We start from the raw sequence: 25,607 nt of genomic DNA, 5'->3' as shown, positions 1-25,607 counted from the left end.
CCCATTCTTTTATCCAACAAAGACAAGCGGCCTCATAATAAAGTTTTAAGTTCGGAACTGCAAAACCCCCTCTTTCTCTTAGATCCGTGAGGAGTTTGAATTTAATTCTTGCCCTTTTCCCTTGCCATATAAATTTAGCTAAAGTTCTTTGCCAATTCTTAAAACATGCCGTACCTCTAATTACCAGGATATTCTGGAATAAAAACAGTAGTCTCGGAAGAATGCTCATCTTAATCGCGGCCATCCTTCCTGTCCAGGACAATTTTAACCTATTCCAAGTATCTAAGTCTTTCTTAATTTCTCTCCAGACCTTAGTGTAGTTATCCTCCACTAAATTTATATTTTTCGGGGAGATCCATATTCCCAGGTATTTTACCTTTTTCACCACTTTAATACCTGTTTTTAGTTCTAGCTGGTTTTTTACATCTTCGGCCAAATTTTTTGTTAAGATCTTAGTTTTTATTTTATTTAACTTAAACCCAGACAATTTACCGAATTCCTCTAATAACTCCAGGGCATTACTGGCACTTTCTATTGGGTCCTCTAAAGACAATACCGAATCATCGGCGTAAGCCTTTAATTTATATTCTTTTTCTCCAATTCTTATACCTCTTATTTTTGGTGTTTTCCTTATTTTATTTGCGATTATTTCCAAAACCATAATAAATAGAAGGGGAGACAACGGGCACCCCTGTCTCGTGCCCTTTGCAATTGTAAAAGAATTAGTGAGATTATTGTTAATTATCAGTTTGGCCCTTTGGCTTGAGTATATTGCTTTAATACCTTCCAAAAATGGTCCTTCTATTCCTACTGTTTTCATACATTGTATTAAAAACCTCCAAGAAACATTATCGAAAGCCTTTTCGGCATCGATAAAAATCATCGCCGCAGGAATGTCGGTCCTAAGATCCAAATACTCAATAATGTCCAGTATATGCCGACACAGTTCAAAAGAGGTGTCGTACAGTTGTGTCCATGAAAATGAAGGGCCTCATCTCACAATTTTTGTTGTTACTTTAGTTAATTAGGTTAATCATTTTCATCAAAATGCTGTTATTTCTTCAGTGGGTGAGGCCTGATTAAAAGTTTTATACAAGCCGAACCTATTATTATGCTCTGGTAACTCTGCATTGTGCAAAACACCTCTTTAAAATACCCGCTTGTGGCTCAACAGATTCACTCCTTTTGCAAATGGGCCAGATGATACCCCAGAGGAGATTCTGGCCAGAATTGGCAGTGGAAAGTATGCACTTACAGGAGGAAACTGGGATTCAATATCTGATGCTGCTAAGGTAAGCAGATAACATATTTTTAGGTTGGCCTTTCGGAACCTCCAAGGCTGTTTGTGGTTCAAAAACGTATCAAAATTGTTTTCAGACACATATTTTGAAAGAAAAGTTATTTAGAAATGTCTACTTCAATACAATTTTTTGTATTTGTTTTTAAAACAATAGATTAAAACAGAAACAGATAGAATGGACTTATGGGTGAATGAATGTGAAGGTAGCATGGACCAGAAGTAGACTTACTCACCCATCCCAATCCTTAGTACATGAGAAAAAGAGACTGTTTCAACTGTCTTAATACATTTAGCTGTTTTAATACAGTAGCACATTACATGGATCCCTTGACAAGTGATCTACATATTGTCCTTAATGACTAAAACTAGTACTTGATCACAAGGGGTGCCAACTTGAGTAAAATATTGGGGGGGCAGGTAAGCTGCACCTCGCATCATTGATCACATGATGTAGCACATGCACAACATTTGAGTGGCAATGCCTATCAACTTTGGGGAGGCCTAGCTCCCTCAAATATTTTAAGGGGGGGGCAAAGGCACCTCAGCCCCCAGGAGTTGACTCCTATGTTGATCACCTAATATGCAGAACTGGGCTGTGAATTCATTGCAGCGCCTTCACATACCTTCTAAGGATAAGTTCAAAACTGTGCTTGAACACAGGGAAGCTGTTGCTAAAAGCCTCTTTTGCACGGTATCCTATCCATTGTGAAAATGGTGATTTGGAGTTTTAGGGCATTTCAGTACAGTTGCTATTTTTCTATGGGATTCAGTGACAAATTCAGGTTGCCTAAGTACAGTAGGTTGGGAAGTCTTATGCTGAAAACCTGCTTCCCAAAAAAACTGGACTATTTGCAAAAAGGGAAGCAATGGAAAGTGTGGAGTAACAGTTGCTTGACACAATGTCATCTAACCTCTCCACAAACAAATCAGGATGATTCCCCAATAAGCTGATCTAGAAGCACCCTTAGTTGCAGGGAGTGAGTGCACTAACTGGCTAGGAGCACTTCTGTGCATGTTGCATTCTGTGTTGCAACCCAAGTAAGCTCACTAATCCTCTGTTCTACCTGCCTAAAAGTCAACACTGAGTGCTGTTTCACACACACATTTCAAAGACAACATCCTAGAGAGTTTTGGTGTGTGGGGTTGTGGCAGTATGTCTTTCCTCTGCCCCACCTTATACCCCACTCCAGCAACCTACCATGGAATTTTGTTTGCAGTGGCTACATTCAAGGGGCGCAGGACCAGTTCTCAGATGATGAGTTCCTAGTGGCATATTCCATTCCAGTATTCCATATTTTGAAACTACCACCATTACCCAGGCTTTAAAATGGAAATCCTCATGGGGAAAAGAAAACAAAATCACAAGTTTTCTTCTCCTCTAATTTCTTTTTAACAGGATATTGTGTCAAAGATGCTTCACGTGGACCCCCATCAACGCTTGACAGCAGCCCTGGTTCTAAGGCACCCGTGGATAGTAAATGGGGAATATCTATCCCAGAATCAGCTCAGCCGACAGGATGTTCACCTGGTAAAGGTAAGTCCAAATGAAGCTGCTTTGTATTCTTGCATACAGAAAAGGAGAGTGATGGCCCTAGAGCAGTGTGGTCCAACATGTGGCCCTCAACACCTTTTTGGGGTGGCCCTTGGCAACATTTGACGCCTCCCAGCCTTTAGGCTGCCTTCCCAAAACTGGGTAAGCGAGGGACTATGCTTTGGGAAGGAGGCATGAGGCTCTGACAGGGCCCTAGATTCCTCCTGCCTCCTTCCCAAATCCTAGTCCCCATCTGTCAATTAGTATAAAGGACTGGTAGAAGAGGAGTTGTACATACACATGTATAGCTACATTTTTTGTGGGGTGGGATTGGAAAGATCGGGTGGAAAGAGAAACCTTTTGAAATCCTCATTCTTCACTTATGTGTAGGCACGCACACATGAACCAACAAACATGTACTCCTTCTCCAATATGCACTTTTGCTGCACATGAACATAAGCAACCATGTGCATGATAATCCACAGTGTGATATATAACTAATGACTCAGCTGAGTCCCACAGTCAAAACTAGCCTTAGTGGTTGAAGAATATAGGCTCCTGCTTCAGAAAGTAAGGAAGCAGTAATTGGGAGAAGCTCCCTTTGCTATAATGTCTTGATGCAGATACCCCATATTCTTTAAATTGGGGGTGGGGAGTGGGACTGAAGAGTGAAAGCAGGCATTGTTCTTAAATCCGCGTGGTCTCAATTTTTATTTTGCAGGGAGCAATGGCAGCCACCTACTTTGCTTTAAACCGAACACCTCAGGCACCAAAGCTGGAACCTGTATTGTCCTCCAACCTGGCCCAGCGGAGGGGGATGAAAAGACTGACCTCAACGAGGTTGTAGTGGTCCCAAAGAATGCCTGGTTTAAAAAGGGAAAACATGCGCTGCATGTTGCTCAGAGAGGCTGATCTGTATTGCTAATTTTGCAGGACTTTGGACTATTGGCACATAAATTGCTAAAATTAGCAGAACTCCAGCATAAGGCAAAGATATCCTTTGCTTTCCGATTCCTTTTGTTGCTTTTGTTTTTTAAGTTAATGCCAAGATCCTGAGTTAGCAGGTACTCAAAGATGTCATGTGCCAATTTTTCAACTGCTGTACTGCTTCTTATTTAAGTGTATACTGCTAAGATCCTATTCTCATTTTATCCAAATGTTATTTTTGGGATCTTTTAGATGCTATGTAAGACCACTTTTTGTAAGCAATTTTCAGTAGAGAAACAAGTCGCTTTGGTTTTAGGGGTCAATTCTACCAGCATTTGTGTCATGGTGAATTGTCGCAGCTAGCAATTGATCCTGCTACCCATTATCAGCTGCAGCAGAGTTCATCTCCAAAGAGCTGAATGTGAAAGGAAGAGGCATGTGATGCTGTGAAATCAATGGCCTACTAAGAACGGTATTTAACATGAAGAAAGAAGAGCTGGCTGAGTAGACCTTGCTGTACTTCTCAAAAAGCACCCTTCATGTGTTTGGTCTGTACAGCAAATAATGCATGGGGGGGGGGAGAGATTGTGGTTGCACCCACTGATGCTGATAGCCACACATTCAAGGACCTCATTTGCTCTGGACATCCATTCTTATATTAATTAATTAATCAACTATCTATGCTTGGATAAATTGAGGGTATGGATCATAGATACAGGACCTTATGGCATCATAGGCCTATATGTGGAGGCTCTGTGCAAATAGAACTTTGAGTGTGTGGAGGTTTTGGTGGGGAAGTAGGCAAGACCTAGTCTCCCTCTGTGTGGATGAATGAATGCAATAATAGTGCTTTCTAAGTATGCTATGCTGTGTTACAAACTCTCCTACTTTTATTATGGAGATGGTGATCTTTTGTTTGCCTGTTCCATTTAAAATAATGGCTCATAATGCCACATGATTAGCTACATGACAAAATAACCTATACTCTCTTACAAGCAGAAGCGAAAGAAACTGTCAGTGGAGAAATTTCAGTGAGAAAAAATCTACAATATTTTTCTAACATCAGTGGAAACAGGTGTAACTGTGATGTTGGACTAACATTCCCTGACTGTATTGGATTGTGTTGTGCATAAAGTGATTGACAAGAATGGACATGCTCCACCTCCCACTGACATCAGTGGCAAGTGCTATGTTGGTCAATTACTCTGGATTGCACTCATTGGCCACAACCCAAAACAGACTTAAGCATGTTTAAGCCCTTTGAAATATTGGGTTTAGCAGCTTTATGATTCTGAGTTGTATTGCGGCCATTATTTTAAGCACTTTACTTGACTTGCATTTTTATAATGGATTTCGCCACCTTTCAAAACTTTGCAAGAAAAACCAGCATGCTACATTGTCTCTCGTTTCCTCTTATGGGGGGTGGGGAGGAACATGAAGACAGAATATTGTATCCTATAAAGGTAAAGGTAAGGGTACCCCTGACCATTAGGTCCAGTCGCAGATGACTCTGGGGTTGCGTGCTCATCTTGCTCTATAGGCCAAGGGAGCTGCCATTTGTCTGCAGACAGCTTCCAGGTCATGTTGCCAGCATGACTAAGCCGCTTCCGGTGAACCAGAGCAGCACACGGAAACGCCGTCCTATAGATTACATCTATTTTGCTGAGTGGTGAAGCCGTACCAATACTAAACACAGCTTGGGAGACTGGTGTCAATTGTGCCTGCAGATGCAAGAGAACAGATTTGTTGCATTAGCTACTGTAATGTGCTCCTTAGGGTCTGTTTCTGTGTGACAAAACGTCATGTAATTTATTTTATTCTATTTTGTCCTTAATTTTTAAATTATATTTAATGTTTCATTTCTATGTGCTGCGCACACAGGACGGCAGCAGAGAAGCTGTTCTTGAAGTGTGACTTTTAGAATAAAACAATGCTGTGAAACTCCATAAAATGAAGGTTTTGGCTCAGGCTTGACAGGTGATAGGTGTATTGTAGATTTTTGAAATCTTGAACATGTGGACCTGTTTTTCTGTTGTGTTCACTTTTGCCCTTGCTTGCTCCTTTAAATAGAAGAGCCCAGTGCACCCAAAATCATCAAGAGCCCTGGCTATTTCCTAACAATCAGAGTGCAATTTCACAACTTCTTGGACTTACTGATATCATAACCCTACTCAACCAAGGGTATATTAGTCCAGTCCATAAGTGACTGCTGACTGTGTGTAAATATTGCCCTTTCTACCCATAGATACCACAGGAGATGTTGCATCCCACTTGTAGAGTCTGCATGGTGATGATTCACATCTATGGTGATAATGGCAGTAGGAGTATAAGTACTGTACAGTCATACCTCGGAAGTCGAATGGAATCCATTCTGGAAGTCCATTCGACTTCCAAAACATTCGGAAACCAAGGCACAGCTTCCGATTGTACCTTGGGATCCAAGGTACAACTGTAATGTGCATTATATGCAATGCACACATTTAGAAATAACTGAAATTGCATGTTGCTCCTTCACAGAATCATGGTGCTTGGGTACTTTTTCCCAGTGGAATATATTATGTGCCACAGATTAATTTTATAATACCTTGTACTCTCTCATCCCATTGGATTTAGAAAAGCATTGCATCTGATGTGCTTTTTCAGTCATTTCCAAATCTGTGTTTCATCTAATGCACTTCACTGGTACTCCAGTTGCCAGAAAAGGACAATAGCTTAATGGAAGAGCACATGCTTTGCATGCAAAAAGATGCTGGGTTCCTTCCCTGTCATTTCCAGGTAGGTCTGGAAAAGGCCCCTGTCTTTAACCCTGGAGAGCCACTACCAGTCAATATTGACTTAGATGGACCCAGTTAGTGAGCTGATCCAGTATAAGGCAGCTGTCTATTTTCCAACTGCCATTGCTACCATATATCTGAATTAAGTTTCTCATGCGGGATAGCTCAGCCCGTAAAGCATAAGATTCTTAATCTCAGGGTTGTGGGTTTGAGCCCCACGTTGGGCAAAAGATTCCTGCATTGCAGGGGGTTGGACTAGATGGCCCTCATGGTCTCTTCCAACTATACAATTCTATGTTTCTGTGTTTCACCTTGGAAAATGCCCTTGTAAACCCATGTGTGTGTGTATGAAGTGAGAATTGCATAGAACTGCTTGTGTCATCGCGTAACACCATGAGGCCACTTGCTATTTGGGGTGACTGAATCCCTCTGTTCTCAGGTGCTCAAACACACTAAAAAGTCTCCTAATGTTACAATTGTTTCAAGCACAGATATGGAGCTGTGGGTTTTGTCTTTGATTAATACAGTTTGCTTCTTCCTCAGAATATAGACACACTGCAAATTCAGGCCTTTTCCTAATGAGAATGAAACAACCAGTGGCTTTCACTTGTCTTGCATATGTGCTGTTCAGGTGCAAATAATTGCTTGGCTTTGTAAAGATCACTGGTTGGGGCTAATGCAGTCCAAAACACCCAGAGACAGTGGTGTACTAGTCATCTGGAACCTGTGCAGAGACACCATCACTATATTAAATCTCAGCAGTACTCCTAGTGCCACAGGGTTTCCAAGACCATGATTCACCTGGTTTAATAATAGACTCCCCAGCACCTTCTAGTTGCTAGTTGCTTGTATAGGGCAGCTGAAATAACCACAGAATCCGCAGCCTGCACCTCATGAGAGGGCAAACATACACACCACTCTGGGATCAGTGTCAAAGAAAGTAAAAGACTAAGAGGAATGGTTGAGGCTTGTTTTGACAAAACCCTACACAGAAGAACTGTCATATCAGGAAGGCTGCCTTTTTGGCTTTCTCTCTCAAAGGCTGTTTGAAGCCAAATATTTGGTTTGCTCCCGTGCTCTCTAATGCTGTTCATGAAATCATGAAAACAAACTGGTGGGAACATAGATCCAGTTCTTCAGAACATCTTCCCCTGAGGGTTTTGAAGAGCTGGTCAGGGATGAAAGGGTGCGTCATGATTCAGAGAAATACTTTACCCAGGAAGACTAAAAAGCTGAAATCACTAAAGCCACTATAGTAGTTGTAGCAGGTGATCCAGAGGTTCTGCATGTTAGGCACATTACCTTGGCACTCTCCTGTTAAATAGACTTGTGCAATGCCTTAAAGATTGAACCCATCAAACAGGTGCAAAACCTGATCTGCAGGAAACGACTGGACACTTTATGAGTCTAAGGAACCTAAGTGAGGAACCTTTTTTTGTCAGAGGCCACATTTCCTCAGGGGAAATCTGTTGGGGACAATGTGCCAGGGGTGGGTAGGGGCAGAACCAAAAGAGGGCAGGGCATCCCATTTCTCTCTATCTTTGCCGCCACCTTTTCCATTTTCCTCCTCCTTGCCCCACACATGAAGTTATGGAGCTGTAAACGGTTCATTTTGTGGTTTGTGGTTATGGACTAGCTTTTCTAGATAGCGGTGCAGTATTTTATTTACCAACTCGACCTCCATGTTTGTGAACTGTTTGGTTTGAAATGTCCATGCTTCAACGTTTCATGTTTGAAAGGGGCTGCAGTGTACAGACATTTATTATATGTACCAGAGTAACTTTTTTAAAAAACAAACTTGGTTTTATGAAGTGTAATATTTTTTATAGCACAATGATCATTTGGGACTTTGTACCTTGTTAGACACAATTGCATTTAGGGACGCTTCTTAATCCTGTTTTCTGTGTGCTGTGTCTACTGTTGCTGCTTCTACAGCTGCCGGCTTCAGCTGCTGGGTGAATGGTGTGAAGTTGTCTGAATTGGTCCTCAGAAGTCCACATGTCTATGTTGAAGGATGCTGGCAGAAAAAGTTAACTGTGGGTTCAAATGGGCAAGAGTTTACTGTGACAGGCTCCTGGGAAGGAACCTCAGTATTGGCCTTCATCTGTACATCTCTATTTATAATGAAATAAAAATAAAACCTATTGTACCTTAGTTGTTGATCTGACTCTTTGTTAAATTGTAAGCACTGGTCATGTTTAGTGATTTGTACTGAAGTCCTTCAAGTATACTCATTCATTTTTTTCACATTCAGTCACATTTCCTTTCACTTTGAGTCACTCACTCTTTAGTAGCCCTAGGCCAATAGTGAATATCTCCATGCAAACATCTGATGTGGACGCAGATGCATAACCAGGTACCACTCCACATAATGGATGTCGCTCTTGAAGCACATCTCCATCTGGGACCACAAGTTACATGTAAAACACACAACTAAAGAAAGACAGACAGTAGATTATAGAGTATCAGACCATCTCATAATGTAAAATATTGACACGTTTGAATCTCATGATCTTTGTGTTACAGAATGTACAACATTTGGATATAGGTATTTAAAACAAAAGAGCCCCTATTCACCAAGCTCACCAGTCATATCTACAGCATGCACTTAAATCACACGACTGCCCTCAAAGAATCCAGGAAACTGTAGTTCTATTAAGAGTAAACTACAGTTCCCATGATTCTTTGGGGGACACTGTGAATGTTCAAGTAGTAAAGGTAAAGGGTAAAGGGACCCCTGACCATTAGGTCCAGCCGTGACCGACTCTGGAGTTGTGGCGCTCATCTCGCTTTATTGGCCGAGGGAGCCAGCGTACAGCTTCCGGGTCATGTGGCTAGCATGACTAAGCCGCTTCTGGCGAACCAGAGCAGCGCACGGAAACGCTGTTTACCTTCCCGCAGGAGCGGTACCTATTTATCTACTTGTACTTTGACGAGCTTTCGAACTGCTAGGTTGGCAGGAGCAGGGACCAAGCAACGGGAGCTCACCCCGTCGCGGGGATTTGAACCGCCAACCTTCTGACTGGCAAGTCCTAGGCTCTGTGGTTTAACCCACAGTGCCACCCGCGTCCCTCAAGTACTATAAATGTGCTTTAAATGTATGGGGCAATATTCAACGGAATAATTGTGCTAGTGCAAAAATTACTTGTGCAATGGGACTTCCTTCCTCTCTTCCTGCTGTGTGTGCCCCACACCATCCCCAAATTTGCTCCAGAGGATTGAGGGGAATGCCCAGAACAGATTTAGGGGCAGCATAGGGGGAGTAGAGAGTGGACTAATATTCCATCACGTGAGAAATGCTTGTGTTGACAGAACAATTTGCTTAGTGCTACATTGAATACACAGGGACGCGGGTGGCGCTGTGAGTTAAACCACAGAGCCTAGGACTTGCCGATCAGAAGGTCGGCGGTTCGAATCCCCGCAACGGGGTGAGCTCCCGTTGCTCGGTCCCTGCTCCTGCCAACCTAGCAGTTTGAAAGCACGTCAAAGTGCAAGTAGATAAATAGGTACCACTCTGGCAGGAAGGTAAATGGTGTTTCCGTGCACTGCTCTGGTTCGCCAGAAGTGGCTTAGTCATGCTGGCCACATGACCCGGAAGCTGTATGCCGGCTCCCTTGGCCAATAAAGCGAGATGAGCGCCGCAACCCCAGAGTCGGCCACGACTGGACCTAATGGTATGCGTCCCTTTACCTTTTACATTGAATACAAGCCATGCTGTGGACGTGATCCAATTAAGATAAATGTGGGCTTTAGCTATAGACTTCCTTTGCTGTTTATCTAAGGTTCCTTCTCTCCAGTTCTAGGAGATGATTAAAAAATATATATCCAGGCTATGAAAACGAAATGGATGCAGGAAGCTCTCCATATATGGAGATGTGAAGGTAAAAACTGTGACCCAGGCATAGGCAAACTCGGCCCTCCACATGTTTTTGGGACTACAACTCCCATCATCCCTGACCACTGGTCCTGTTAGCTAGGGATGGTGGGAGTTGTAGTCCCAAAACATCTGGAGGGCCGAGTTTGCCTATGCCTGCTCTGTCCATTCTGAAAAATCAGAGTGTGTGAATCCTCTACTGTGCTGAGATCTGGGGACTGCAGGAAACTTCAAAACCTAGAAACTGTTAGAATAAGGTTCTTAGGACCATTCTGAGAACACATTTCTTAGAACCAAGACTCTCGGAGCCATAGAAGCCAAGCTCAGTTCCTCTCTCATTGACTCCAATAATATAGGAAGATTTCTCCGCCTGGCACACTTTTCCTTTCCCCTCTCCTCCTGAGCTGGGGATGGTTTGGGTGCTGTCTTGGTCCTGTCCTGATGTAGATGTCTGGTGTGTTTGAATTGCATAGTGGGAGGTTAGTATACCATGTCTGTATACTTCTCCCCATGCCACTCATGCCTCACCTATGACCAGGCCAGTGCAGAGCTTTTCTGAGGCCCAGGGTGGGAGACTTTTTAGAATAGTTATAAACTCAAACCAAAAAGCAGCCAGTCTCTGGTGGGGCCCCCAGCCTGCTTAGCCCTACAAGGCCTGGGGAAAGTGTACCCGGCTGCCCCCTCTTCCTGTGCACAGGCCTGCCTATGACTTCTACAGTACTCCATTTTCAGGGGTCTGCAGGGAGAACTTTATTGGGGAAGCATTTGCATAATGTGTGGAGGCACTTCTGCAGGAGTGGTTTCAGCAGCAGATAGAGCCTCCACTTCAGAAGACTTCAAGAACTAGAGAATATAGGATTGTACTGTCTATGGCGGAAGGATTTTACGGCTGACAGAAGCCCCGGATTGGTTCACAGCCTTCTGAAAAACTTGGCAGTTCACACTGTACTTGAGCAGCTGACACTTTCCCCTTGATCCCAGTTATTTTGGAAAGGACATTAGTGTTTACAGTATTCAGGTCAGTCCTCCATCCAGCATACTCACTGTTTAATAATCCACCACTTATCGACCTAAATGGCCTTTTGTGTGTGTTTGTCGAGGAACTGGATCAAAGGTGATGATAATGAACAAATTAGGTGAAGGGTTATTTGTCTCTTTCACTCATATAGTCAAAGAAACTGCCCCTGTGGAGCTTGGTTATATTGAGCCCCAAGTGGCATTTTGTGTGGAGGTGTTCTGATTCTTCTTTTAAAAGCCCCTGTTAGCAACAAGAAGCATTCAGAACTTCTCTTGAGGAGGAAGAGCTGCAGGGTATATAGAGAGATGAAGCAAGCTTAAACTAGTTCATAAAGAGTGCTGTTTATATCCAAAGGTAGCAGGGAAACAGGCATTTCTGTTATCTCTTGCTTCTAACCAAAGATAACATCAACCATCCAGCTAGTTTGCCTGCTTTAGAAGAGGCTAAAAGTCATGTTAAAAGGCAGCATTCCCTGGGTTAAAAATAATCTTTTCTAGATAAAGACTCTCCTTGCACTTTTGAAATTGAAAGCTGCCGAGAGCCATCCAGTAGCTGTTTTAAATATACAGTAGGTAATATTCACTGTTAGTCATACTCAGAATAGACCCATTGTCCATTTATTTCAGTGGGTCTACTCTTGAGTATGACCTAGCTAGATATTGGTCAATGTGTTTTGATTTAAATGTGGAAAACCAGCAGTTCACTTCTATTTTTAAAGAACTGCGGGGGGGGGATCCTGGCAACTAAAAAGAGGGGATCTAAAATAATTTATAACATTTGTACCCCACGCTTCAGCCAAACAGAATCTCAGAGTAGCTTACTTCGAATCAATTAAATAAGACAGCCCCTGCCATCAGACTTACAATCTATCCCCCCCCCCGCAGTTATAAAGATGACATGTTTATCTACTATACTTAAATTGAGTACCTATCTGTGTGTGTGTCTAATGAATTGAGACAAACTAATGACAGCATAACTAAAACACTTCTGGCACAACAGAACACCGTGATGAAAACTAGAGCACACGGAAACGCCGTTTAGCTTCCCGCCACAGCAGTACCTATTTATCTACTTGCACTGACGTGCTTTCAAACTGCTAGGTTGGCAGGAGCTGGAACAGAGCAACAGGAGCTTACTCCGTTATGGGGATTTGAACCACTGACCTTGTGATTGGCAAGCCCAAGAGGCTCAGTGGTTTAGACCATAGGGGCAGCCGTCCCTTATAAGTAAGTACTCCTAACTTCTCATATATATAAAGGACTAATCTGAACTGGTGGTGCATAACTGAAAAACAGACCTTAGGGTTATGGTGTATAGCTCAACAAAAGTGACACAGTGAGTGCCAGTGGTGCAAATGGGGTAAAAAGTGAGACATCAATAAAAATAAAGATAATTATAAAAATAATATCCAACGCACTGGAGCACACTGTCCAAAAAGTAGTAGGGAGTGTTGTAATCCTGATCCTAAACTCCATTCTAAAAACAGGCTTATTAAACCCTGGCTGAGAATGCAGTGTCTTCACCCTTCGACAACACTTTTCAGCCTGCCTTGCCCTTGAAATAAGAGGAGGGGACCGCTCCCTTCACAGCTTATGGCCTCAATCCCAGGCACATCCGCCATAGTGAAAAGAAGGATAAGAAATAAACCCGCTCTGTGGCCTCATCAGCTCCTGCCATTCTTCTTGCCCTTGACAGGCCAACTGAAAGCCATGGTGGGAGGGGGGGATGAACAGCACGCCGTGCCACCGCCCCTCGCCAATAGGAAGCAAGCAGACTCTCGCGCGCAACCAATAGGGGCTCAGAGAAGCCCTGCCCACCATGACGCATCGCCCGGCTAGGGGTCGGGAGGTGAAAGGCCAACTTGGCTTTAAATGTTGTGGCATTCAGTTCCCGCCCCGGCCCCCCCCCCCGCCATGGCCTCCTGCACTTCTAAGCAAGGGGCCCCTCCCGCGCTTTACGGCACCTCGTTGTAAAGTTAATGAGGAGAAGGGGCGCCGCCACCGTTTGCGCCAATGGGCAGCCGGGTTGTGATGAAAACGGAGGCGTTACCGTAAAGCAGAAGCCGGTCGTGAAGAGGCGTCTCGCCCTCCGTGCCTGAGGAGTTTGTCATTGGAAGCGGCAGAGGCGACGACGCGGGTGGCTCTTCTTCTCTCCGTCGCTCCTCGCCTCCGCCATGGCGGCGCTGGCCCGCAAGGCCGCGGACTACGTGCGCAGCAAGGACTTCAGGGACTACCTCATGAGGTGGGCGAGAGGGGGAAGCCGGTCTTTCTCCCCGCGGCCGAGCCGACCTTCGCGGGGCCTTCAGGGCGCTGCTCACCAGCTGCCTGGAAGGGGAAGGAGCTGCGGGCGCGTCTCGCGTTTGGTGGCGTGGATTCACACAGCCTCTGTCTCCGCATCAAAGGGGAAACACGGGCGGGAGGGCTTGGAGTCACGGCTGCGAGTCCGTGTGTGCTTGGCTCGGGAGAAATATAGCTCGTTCTCTTTTGCTTTCTGTGTCGTGTCTGCTACCTGGTCTTCTGTCAGGATTTCCGTTGAGTTGCCGGGTGGTCGTGGTGTGGTTCAAAATGGGCATCTCTTGATCCGCAAACGGGCGAAATCGGGCCTCCCTACGCCCAGGGTGACCCTTGAGGCTCGGGTGGCATTCGGTGTCCTTGGGAACGGGGCCTGCGCGGGGAGTTTGCCGGCTCGCGGTGGAAGCATCCTGCCCGCCCGTTCAGGTGAAAGGTGCGCTGCTGCTGTTGCACCTGCATCCGATGCGTCTATATAGGAAGCTAAATGTCGGCTAGGCTGCTGTAAGGAAGGGGCTTCCTTCTCGTAAATATTCCGGGGGTGGGGGTGGGGAACGGGCCCTGCAGTTTCAGCCTCAGTGTTGTAGAAATGACAACTGCACCTGCTGAATACAGTAATACAGTAATGCTAGTAAACCCGAAGATGGGAACCTTTTTGACCAGGTGGACCAGATCTTTTATATAGATATATATTCCCCACACAGACTTTGAAAGAGGCAGGTCTCATCCACCTGCCAGTCATCAGATAGCATAATGATGTTTGGTGGGACAACCCATCTGTCAATCACCTATCAGATGGTGGGCTGACCTGCTCAGTCTTGCTTTCTGCAGGAGAAGCAGCTGTGCCTCTATCTGCCTCACACCTGATGTCCACATAGGTTGTCAGCTTTGGGGAAGGTGGGTGTGGTTTAAGGAAGACAGCCTTATGGGCCAAATGGGGAGATCTGGAGACGATTTGTCCTGTGTCTGAAGATCCTCCTCTGCTGTATATGCTTATCTGGGATTAAATTCTACTGAAAATACTGAGACATCCATGGCTGTAGTGGTAATCTTATTCATCTCTAGTTGCCATTTATCCCTTTTTAAGGAGAGGCCCTGTATTCTGCACCCACCTGTTCTCAATCTACTCCACAGAATAGGATGCAGGCTACTGCTTTGGGACCCTTTGGGTACCTCAACATGCAGAAGAAGGGGATTGAGCAAGTTTGAGTAATGAAGAAAACCTGCAGTGCTGTAATGACTGGTGGGAAGACACAAAATATTACATGGAGCAAATTGGATTTAAGATCAGAAATTATGTTTAGGATTAACCATGTTCTAAAGTGACATTGATTTGTTCCATGCAAGTGAAATAGGCTTAATTGTGGGTGGGGTGCTTGGTTGCTAAACGCTAATGTTAAATATTGAGTTCTGTTAACTATGATACAATTGTTAACTATGATACACTACGTGTATAAACATGATGTGATTGCAGAAGAGCTTTATGCCCATTTCCATGATGACCCCAATCTGTTTTTACTAATGCTGTGCTTATATTGCACAAGATAGAAAGAGCTTGCACAATATACAGATCTTTCCCAGTCATTTGACATTGCTGCTTAAGACAGGGGTGTAAGAAATCAAGAAGACAAAGAATCTGTTTAATTTTAAAAGATGATGTTTTCCTTAAGTTAGGACAACCACTCCAATTCACATGCTAGTACTTTAATTTAATGAATTTTTATGCCTCCATTCAAAGTATACTAGAACTAGCTTTATCATTCCTATCAGTACTTTATTTAATTATACATTTTAATGCCAGCATTCAGAATATACGCTCTTCTCACAACTTTTTACTGTCTTTTACCACCTTTTACCAGCTCTGTCTGGTTCACCTACCATAGCCATTCCAACAACAATATGGTTTTAATTGTATGGTTTATATACTGTCATTGTAAAGTGCATGGACATTTTTAATGAATAGTGGTGTATAACTACTTTGATAAATAAAAAATAAACCTTAAAAAACCAATATACTAATGATAATAGCAGGAGGAAAACATCTAGGTTAGGTTATTCTATTTCCATCAGCCCATGTAAGAGATTACAAAGAATAAAGGGACTGGCTCCCCCCCCCCCCCGAGTTGCTCGTGAGTCTTGTTGGTAAGTTGTTCTGTAGCTGGTATAATAAATGTTAGTTCAGCTACAGGCCTACGTTCAAAAACTTATACACATACACACACTAAATATGTGTGTGTGTGTGTGTGTGTGTGTGTATACACACACATATATAGTGTGTGTGTATCTATAGGGATCTCTGGTGCAACACTATCCAATTTTTAAATCTTGGAGCTACTAAGTATATATATATATATTTCAAAGTCTGCTGTACAAACTGTGGTTACCTAGTAGTAAATGAGTATTTAACTTTCAAACGGAGGTTGTCTGCACTACAGGTTACCTCATTTCAGTCCATTGAATTATTGGGTTGCATCTATGCTTTTGCAAACAATTCTCTCCTGTTCCTTACTCTCCATTTTTATTCCTGTAGTTGGGGCTGACTTTGATCTGAGTTGGGTTTGCTTCCCTCTCCCCCACCCCTAGTTTTTTAGTTACTCTTCAAATCTCACAGTAGCAATCTGTAATTTTACATTTTTGCCATACAGAAAGTTTAATTGTAGATAACGTATAATTAAATCTCCATGACTATGCCAGCACAGCTTTACAAATAGGCCCATAAAAGTAATTACAAATACAGCCCACAATTACTTTTGCTAGTAATTGTGTATATGATTCACAAGAAGATGGCAACCAGTTTTTGTAAGGCTTCCCTATCTGATCACTGAACTCCAATTCTTTCTTTTCATGGGAGATTACGGTAGGTTAGTGACTACTTACAAGTCTGTTCTAGCATCAACAATGGTTAAATTGTTTTATAAAACCAGCAACAACAGATAACACTTTTATAAAACCAAGCTGAAAAGAAGTGTGCCTACATATGAACATTCCCTGTTCAGGGAAGTTTTTAACGGGTGATATTTTATTGTATTTTTGGTTTTTATGGAAGCCGCCCAGAGTGGCTGGGGAGGCCCAGCCAGATGGGCGGGGTATAAATAAATAATAATAATAATAATAATAATAATAATAATAATAATTATTATTATTATTATTATTATTATTATTATTATTAACTTCTAGCGGAAGTGAAAAAAGTAACAGGATATGCAAGACAGGCATCAAACATAAACCAAAGGGAGCCATATGATGACAAGAGTTAAGGAAGTAGCATGGAGCTTCTTTTTTGTCTTTGTACACATCTGTTTATAAACGATAGAGAGGAAATTCTGGTGTAGATATGCCCATACTGACTTCCTTACTGAAGCAATCTACTTCCAGTGTATCTTCTCAGTTTAAACTTTGGAAGAACAAGCAGGTTACAAAGGACTTTTGGGAGTATGTCTTGAAATGCCTGCAATACTACATTTCTGCTCAGCTAATTTCTGTATTCCCCAGGCTTTCAGGTGGTAATGTTTGATAAGAGACATATTATTGCTCCATAAACTGTTGCCAAGCCCATCCTGGTCATGCTGTTGAGTGCCTATGGTGATCAAATTTATTTTAGTGCTGAAAAGGTGGTGTTGATTTAAAGTATACTTATTAAATGTTTTTTAAAAGTCAGAGCCTCTTGAGAGAATGGGCAAGATGACTAAGAACAATGAACTGTCCTTTGCCTTGTCGAGCTATGCAAGATTTACTGCATAAACAAGAACCTAGAATCTTTAGTCACTGGAATTGTTTGGGTTCCCTTCTCACATAACCCAAATAGGAGATAGTGAGATGATTCTTTCAATATGCCCAGCTTATTTAGATGTTCTTGCAGCTGCAAGTGATCTCATGGACAGTGGATTCCATGTGACCGGCAGGATATGTAAAGGCCACCTTATATGCAGCTCTTTTGCAATCCTTATCTGAAATAATATGCATTTTTAAAGGAGAAAGCAGATGATGATCCCTGAGAAAGAAGAAAGGAGATATTTTGATATTGGGAATTTTTTAAACATTCAGGCACGTGTAAAGTTTAGGCAAACTAAGATCCTAGATAATGAAGACCTTCTCATAGGGGCAGTTAGGATCATCGTTCTAGGGTAAAGTAAATGAAGTATGTTGACTTGCAAGAGCACAAGGTCGGGGGAATGACAGAATGAAGACATTAAATTGGTGATTAACGGGTCATGCATGGGATGCTGAGAGAAAAACTGTTGCGTGGAATAATGAAGCCTTTTAATTATTTGCAGATACAGGTATAATGGAATATAGTAGCCTGAATTAGGAGTGTGCAAGTTAACTACAATCCCATGGCACCTGCTTGGCGTGCCAATTTTAGCATTTAAAAGATTTGGCTTTGATTAAAACAAGTGGGGACCTGCAATAACTCAATGTGCGTGGAAGGGACTGTGCAGAAGGAGGGAGGAGGGTGCCTATTCTTCACTGTGCTTTCTTCTCATATACGTCCTCCAAATCTGTGAGGTGGCTCTTTTGATGTGACTGGCAGAGGATCCAAGTGGATTCTACCACCATGAAACTTTCAAAAGAGAGAGTGGCATAGTGACCAAAGATGCCTAACCTGGGAAAATGAGGAATAGAGTATTTGTACCATCCAAGTAATATTCAAAGTATGCCTCCCTAGTTCTGACGTGTTTATATAGGCCTGCATTCTGAATGCATGTGTGGCTGTCCCATTTTTCTGTTTTAGACTGAAAGTTAATTTTTCAGGTGTGAAGCTTGGGGCAGGGCTGCATATGCTGCAGCTCCTTCTAACCTGGTAGCCCATGGCTCTTAAGATAGGAATTCAGCCCTTCTTTCAGTCTTCACACTGTGACCTTATTTAACACAAGACTCTGCTATTTTTTACGGTCCTTTTTCTTTCTCTTCTGTTGCCCTACCTTAAAGCTAAATGGTTATGCTAGAGGAAGACAACTCACAGTCATATTTTTATTACTCTTTTGAAAATGGGGGCACCGTGTCCAGAACCATTGTTAAAATAACAAGATACTGTTAATACATCCCAGTCAAGCATGTAATGCCTCTAGATAAACTTATTGTCTCTAATCATAAAGTTGGATATCTCAAATAATGCAATAGCCTTTAGAAAATGTCATGTTGAATATATTTTGTAGATAAAATTAGTTATGGCTCCTTATTTCCAAAGACATGAAAATATAAAGCACATTTTAGTGATTTGTTGCTAAATGAGCACACTAAAGTACTTTGACTTTTTTGTGAAGAACTATGTGTGGCATCTCTCATATACATACTAAATTTTATTTCATGAAAGCTAACAACTATTTATTTTCTCTTTCATGTACCGATTAAATGATGAAACATTATGGCTTCTCATAACACAGTACGGTAAGGCACCGTCTCTGCTTTCTTTCTGCCAATTGTAATTGTGCTGTTCTTGATTAGTTAAGAACAAGACTGCACGGTTGATGTGCTGTTCCTCTCTGTAGATGGGTTAGATAAAATATTATTTCTTCTGCTCCATTAGTATCACGCCCACATTCAAATAGCTACCCTGAGATCTCAATAAACCTATCACTTGATACTAGTGTAGACAGAATTGTTGTTCAGCCATTCTCTTCTGGAGATATAACCTGCTTCTTGAAATTGTATATGACATTTGGTGTGTCTGCCTCCCACTGCCAAAAAAGGAGAGGGGTGCATTTAGTACAAGTACTTCATTTTAAAGGATGAATGCTATTCATTAAGTCAGTATTGTTCAGCTATGACTCTTTCCAGTACATATAGCAACTGCTTAATAATGCAACAAGGAGCTGCAGCTAGCTGAAGGGGTCGCTGCACTCTGAAGTATGTTCAAGGCAATTGTGCTGTTGTGCCTCTCCTCTGATGGCTGCAAAATTAGTTTGTGACTCCCCCAACAAAATAGCAGTGTGTTGGGAGCATTTGTTATTTCAGGAAACTATTGAACTGATCTTTGTAGCCAGCAATGCTATACAATTAAACTCCATATTGAAGCAAAAAGGATCCCTGAGCCTTTGGTAATTCTCCTCCTTCCCCTCCCCCCACAAAAAAATCAGGCTTTATTAGTAATTATTAGTAAATCCAAGTGAGTGCCAAATTAATCCAACTCTCATGCAGCTTTTAAAGATGGTGCTTTCTTACACAGAAAATTCTTGTTGTTTACCTCTTACATTAGCAATGCTAATTCAGCTGGTTTCCCAGTAAATATGGGTATTTGATAATTCCTGAATATCCTATTAAGTAGTCTTAATATATATGTATGTTCAAATAAACACATTTCCCCTTAAAAAACACCTTAGTGACAGGAATCATTATATGAATTTTGAAGCTTTTTGAGAAGCCTGAAAGTATACAGTACACTTCTTCTTTCTATTCTAAACCTTGGGAATCCACTAGACTTGAGAAATGACTTTTAGGTAAAAATTATCTAATTACATAGAATGCTTGCTTTGTCTTAATTGGACTGTCAGTGTAAGGTTATTTCATACATACTTCTGTTCTCCTATTGCAGAGTAAATGCACTATGCTAAACATTTTATTTGACTTAATACACTGGGAGAGATGACAGACACTTTAACCAACACATTCTTAGTGTGTAAGAAATAAGATGGCTCCTATTCAGCATTACATCTTGAAATTCTGGTTTAAAAAATATGAAGAAGCAGGGGGATAAAGCATCCTTTCCTCTTATTATCTCCATTATAGCACTTCTGGGGGCCAGTAGCCAACTGGGGACTCCCTATTGCTGCTATTAATGATATGAAGAAATCACCAGAGATCATCAGTGGCCGAATGACCTTTGGTAAGTAGTAAAATGTTTAATCTAGGGATGAAACTAATTCTTAGTGTCAGCAAACTTACTTAGATGTGTAACCTACATTTATTGCTATTTCTTGAAGAGCTACATTTAATAGTATTTATTGAACAGTTCCACACCTAGCAATGCTGAATAGCAAACTACTGATCAAAGAGAATAATTTAACTGAGGTTGTGCAGGCCAAGGAATCTCTTTGATTCCTAGCTGATTTTCCGAACTACTATATCTGACAGGAGTTGGATTCTTGCAGTCATTTAAAGAACTTGGAGGGGCTGCTAGTTGACATAGATATAGTCCTGCTGAAAGAGGTTGTGAGGCTTATAAATATGTGACAGCATCCTTGGGTTTGCCTATCGCTATTTGCACATGGCAGCAACTCTGAGTGCAGACACTGTGTAACTATTTTGTGTATTTCTTGGGAACTACTAAATTAAACAACAATGTATATATTCTGCAGCCTTGAAAAGACTAAAAGCAGTTAATATTTAACTGCTTCAACAAGGGGGTTCCTTATTACAATGCTCATAGCTTTTTTAAAATGCCAAAAAGACACTTTGTTTCAGATGATGAGTAGGTGCAACAAACCCAAAACAGTTCCATGCCTGGCAATGCTGAATAACAGACTACTGATCAAAGGGAAGAACTGAATTGAGGTTGCGTAGGCCTATGGAATCTCTTTGATTCGTAGCTCATGGTACTGTATGTGACAGGAGTGGGATTCTTGCAATCATTTAAAGAACTTGGTTAGTCCCAAGAGAAATGGAGCCAAAATAGGCCCACTGAGAAAAAGAGGGAGATAATCACAATATGCTGAGGGGAACCCTGAGGTTTGTAGAAGTACAATTTTTAGGAAGTATAGGCAGCAACCCCCCCAAAAAAACCACCTCTGAGATTTTGATCAGCTCCAGCCCATCTGGAGCTGATACAAGCAGAGTGTAATCTCGTAGTCCGCAACGAAAGGATAAGCAGGTATTGTGCTACATGCTAATTGTTTTATTTCTCATCTATACCGAGAACACACAAATGTACATCTTGCCTCTGTGAAAGCCGAGAAGCAACTCTCTCTCTAACAAAGAAACGACAGAACACTGAAAAACAGGAAACCAGTGTACGTCACATCCAGTCTCCCATTCCCGTGGGAATCCAACAGTAACTTGAACTGTGGAATGTAAACATTGTCTTGTGACAAGCATTTGCTGCTCAGTGAGGGAAATAGAAACCAACATCAACAGCGCAATGATTACTTAGCATTTTCAGTAGCAAAAGCATCTGCTCCAGTAGTAATTGTAAGATGATGAAATACATATATCTAATGGTCAGTGTGAAGAGAGGTTCACTTGGAATGTAATTAAAATAGTAATTGCAGAAATGGAGGGAACTGCCTAGTCAGAGTTCCAGAATACTCTAAAGTCTTGTTAATTTTACTTTTACAGCCCTCTGCTGTTACTCGTTGACTTTCATGCGGTTTGCATATAAGGTGCAGCCAAGGAACTGGTTGCTGTTTGCTTGTCACTTTACCAATGAAGGTGCACAACTTATCCAAGGAGGACGATTAATAAAATACAAGTGAGTACACTTTTAAAAAATTGTTGTAACAATTAGTGAGATAAACTAAGCAGTTTTTTTATCTCATACTTGTTTTCTTCATAAGCCTTGTTGGATGGAGACTTTTCCTTGAATCAACTTTTTATTTTTATTTTTTCTCTTCTTCACAGCCTGGAAAAGAAGAACTGAGTGCCTGTTTAACAGAGGGAAATGGAAAAGGTGCTCCACAGATTACAATCAATGAATGTTTTTGCCATCCACAGTTGCTGTGTCCAATATTTTTGCATCACCATTTCATTAAAATTCATGGCAACGTTCAATGTCATCCCATCCCTGAATTTTGTAGCCTGCCTTTTAAAAAGAACCACCCAGCAGTTTGAAACATTGCATCAAACATCTTGCCTTACAAATACTGCATTTTTATATTTATTTATTTATGAAATTATTCAGCATACACACATAACAACTTTTCAGGAGGATAAGAATTGTTCACAAGCTGCAACAAACAGGTCCTGAACCAAATTGTGCGTTTTGATTTTAAGAATTTAACAATGGGTATTTGGCAGCCTGGCACACATGTACTCAAGAATGGTGGTTCTGTCTCCTTAAGTGCATTGTAGTTGCCATAAAATAGAGCTTGTGTTCAGAAGCACCCATTCCTGACTGTTTTTATAATTAAATTGTATTATCAGGCTCTCCTATCAGCAGTACAATGTTGACTGAAAAATAGTAGTTGCTGACTGACTGCTGACTGATTTGAATGTTGTATCTGTGCTCTTCCATATATTCAGGTCTTAACTCCATCCCCACCCCCAATAAATAAACTGAAGGGGGAAAACAGAAGTTCATTACAGTTTATGGGCTGATTCAGATAAAATCTGAGAGTGGCACAGGCTACATGTAGGTGGAAAGTAGAATTTTTATAGGATTATGTGTCCTGCCTCAGACCTGCTAGTCATCCACACTGCAGAAGTAATGTTTGCATGGAGCCTGAATTGCAAATTCCAGCATTTTAGGTCTGAAACGTGGGATAATTTCCAGGGTCTTATTGTTTGGACCTATGTACCAGAGGAGTTTCACATGTGGATTGTTTGTAAATGTTACATCCAGTGCTTGGATATCCTGTTGTCTGTGGTCAGGTTTGCCTAGTGAACAAAATTTGTGTACTTCTACATCTCTATTGTATGTAGACTGCACCCCTAAGAGCTGAAGTATCCCACTTGTTGCAAGTATGCTGAATGTTGTGGATAGTCAAGTTGTGTCTGCATCCTAATTCCATTTTAATTGTCCCATGAAGCTATTACTAGAAACTTTTAAATGTTATTTAATACAAAACTTAACTGCAGACTTAAATGAAGGCTTTTAGAGTGTTGAAGGATACTCTGGTCTACCAGAATTATAAATTTCAGCACAATGTTCTAGTTACTTCCTCCTATAGCACTTATGACTTTTATCAACAATTGTAAAGTACCATGTACTGAGGACATTGAACAGTTTTCTTTTTATTTCGACAACTTTGGGGGCAGTAAACTTTCTCAGCAGGTGAAGGAGTTACAATATGAAATTAATTAAACTAATGGCAATAAACTGTTTTGAGAAAATTTTGTACTAACGGTTTTTCAGCTATGTTAATAAAAATGGTACTGTACTTGCATTACTGGATTGAACAAAACAAGCTACCATTTATGAAAAATCTATGAAGGGTGGAACTTCTTGTGTGTGAGGTCCATTTCTGTTGTAAAGACTTCCAAGCTAATATTAATACATATGTTGGTAAAAGCATACAGGTAGTTTCTCTTCTTTTCTACTGACTTGCTAATGTGGAAGTGGGCTGTATTGATCTATAGATTGGTGCAAGGATATAAGGAATCCATGGGAAGAAGGTGCAAAAACAGTCCTTTGACCACTGATAGTTGTGATTTTCTACATTTTAGTAGCTACCGTACTTCCTTTGTAACTGGGAATAACAGATCGCTAAATATAAATGAATAGCAGATTATTCAAATTATTTTTCATGGATTAGGACTTCAGATTCCTTAAGTGATATAGCTCCCGAAAACCTTACATTGTTGCTACTTCCATATTTTCCTTTTTTAAAAATAGCAAAATAAATGCCAATGCAGCATTATCAACTGATGCTCAGCACTTGGCTATGTAAATTTAGACCTTATCTCACAAAATTATAGACTCTGGAATTGGGTCTAACCATGCAGACATTGTGCTAGTTCTATGAAATAATACTTGCACTTTCTACAACTATAGAGGAGTCAATGCACTAAAAAGAATTATGTGGGATAATAGCATTTGGTGGTGGTACCTGTTGACATGATATAGTTTCAGCAAGAAAGCCTAATATTATCAAGGAATGAGGCAAGGTTGCGTGGGCAGGGAGCTCCATGACTTATGCATAGACCCACCCCTCTGTTTCATCCCAACTAATTGCATCTTCAGGGGCAGCAATGTGGCGAAACGGGAATGTACTGCATGTATGGCGAGCTTGGGCTGCCCAGACTACAAGACTCCCCTCTGCCTCACTCATGTGGCCCAAAGGAAAGGAGAGCAATACATTTGGCACCAGCTTGGCTGCAGGAGTTGTCAGAAGGTGTATAAGGCATCATCCAGCCGTCTTAGAGCTGCATTCCAGATTTGTGTACGGTTTACTCCTTAGCTCATTCTTCTCCCAAAGATGTCCTGCAAGGCAGTGCAGGTTAGGATCAGAGTTTTCCTTCCCCTAGTTGAGCTTTTATCTGTATAGGCAGCGGCGTAGCGTGGGTTGTCAGCACCCGGGGCAAGGCAAGTAATTTGCGCCCCCTAACCCGGGGCAAGGCAAGTAATTTGCGCCCCCTAACCCCTAACCTGCCGCCACTGCCAGCTGCTTCTTACTGCTGCCTGGGCTGGGGTATTTACGGTAAGGTAGCCACGGTGGCGGCGGCGGGTCCGTGTCAGGTGATCTGAGGCGAGTTGCCGCTGGCGCTGCCGCCCAAACGACGCCACTTGCCCGGAGGAGGGCAGAGAGGTGAGGAAAATGCAACATGGCCCAGCAGCTGCAGCAGCAGCAGCGGCGGCGGGGCTGTGAGGAGGGGCTGCCTGGTGCGCTGAGAGCCGCTGCCTGCCGGACGCCTTCAGCCCGGATGCGCGCACAGCTCGTCGGTTCCGCGAGACATGGGGCTCTGCTACAGCCTGCGCCCGAGGCTCTTCGGTGACTCCGGAGGCGGTGAGCGCGCCCCCCCAGATGTTGCGCCCGGTGCGGCCGGCCCCCCCTGCACCCCCACGCTACGCCACTGTGTATAGGCCAGTCATCCTTAAGATTACACATACTCTGTCTACCACTGCCTAGGCAGATCTCATCTATCCTTTATCCTCTGAATTAGCTCTGCTTATCCTAGACTGCCCCTTTTAGCTGCATTATTTCCAGTATATATATATGAGACTACTGAAATGTGGGTGCTGACGCAATTATTGGATTTAAAATTATTACTATTATTCTGAGACAGCAGAAAATCCAACTTTTT

At 42.2% G+C, this 25,607-nt stretch overlaps 2 protein-coding genes and 1 long non-coding RNA gene across 7 annotated transcripts in view; 2 read left to right on the top strand and 1 right to left on the bottom strand.

Annotated features, from left to right (window-relative positions):
* The window catches only part of RPS6KA2 (ribosomal protein S6 kinase A2), a 176,758-nt gene extending 168,072 nt beyond the window's left edge, over positions 1-8,686 (top strand). For 4 of the 5 annotated variants that reach the window (XM_083605860.1, XM_083605862.1, XM_083605863.1 and 1 more), the window contains 3 exons: positions 1,175-1,292; positions 2,697-2,834; positions 3,553-8,686. In XM_083605860.1, coding sequence (XP_083461986.1) covers positions 1,175-1,292; positions 2,697-2,834; positions 3,553-3,678 — 382 coding nt within the window. In that variant the 3' untranslated portion in view covers positions 3,679-8,686. Of the gene's footprint in view, positions 1-1,174; positions 1,293-2,490; positions 2,635-2,696; positions 2,835-3,552 lie in introns of those variants that run through there. The other variant, XR_014546172.1, reaches the window with a different exon arrangement.
* Positions 8,429-13,286, bottom strand: LOC310759082. The gene is made up of 3 exons (XR_014546190.1): positions 13,072-13,286; positions 8,683-8,933; positions 8,429-8,566 (listed from the first exon to the last, which is right to left on the bottom strand). It is a non-coding gene; the product is annotated as an uncharacterized lncRNA (long non-coding RNA).
* A 178-nt stretch (positions 13,287-13,464) lies between these two features.
* On the top strand, positions 13,465-23,877 carry MPC1 (mitochondrial pyruvate carrier 1). The gene is made up of 4 exons (XM_083605938.1): positions 13,465-13,665; positions 20,439-20,535; positions 21,984-22,116; positions 22,266-23,877. Exons 2-4 carry the CDS (start codon positions 20,493-20,495, stop codon positions 22,282-22,284), a joined length of 195 nt encoding a protein of 64 aa, XP_083462064.1. The 5' UTR covers positions 13,465-13,665; positions 20,439-20,492; the 3' UTR covers positions 22,285-23,877.
* The last annotated feature ends 1,730 nt before the right edge of the window (positions 23,878-25,607 follow it).

This window comes from Podarcis filfolensis (assembly GCF_964270895.1).
Source record: "Podarcis filfolensis genome assembly, chromosome: 3".
Lineage (NCBI taxonomy): Eukaryota > Metazoa > Chordata > Lepidosauria > Squamata > Lacertidae > Podarcis > Podarcis filfolensis.
This window is presented reverse-complemented; position numbering and strand designations above follow the sequence as displayed.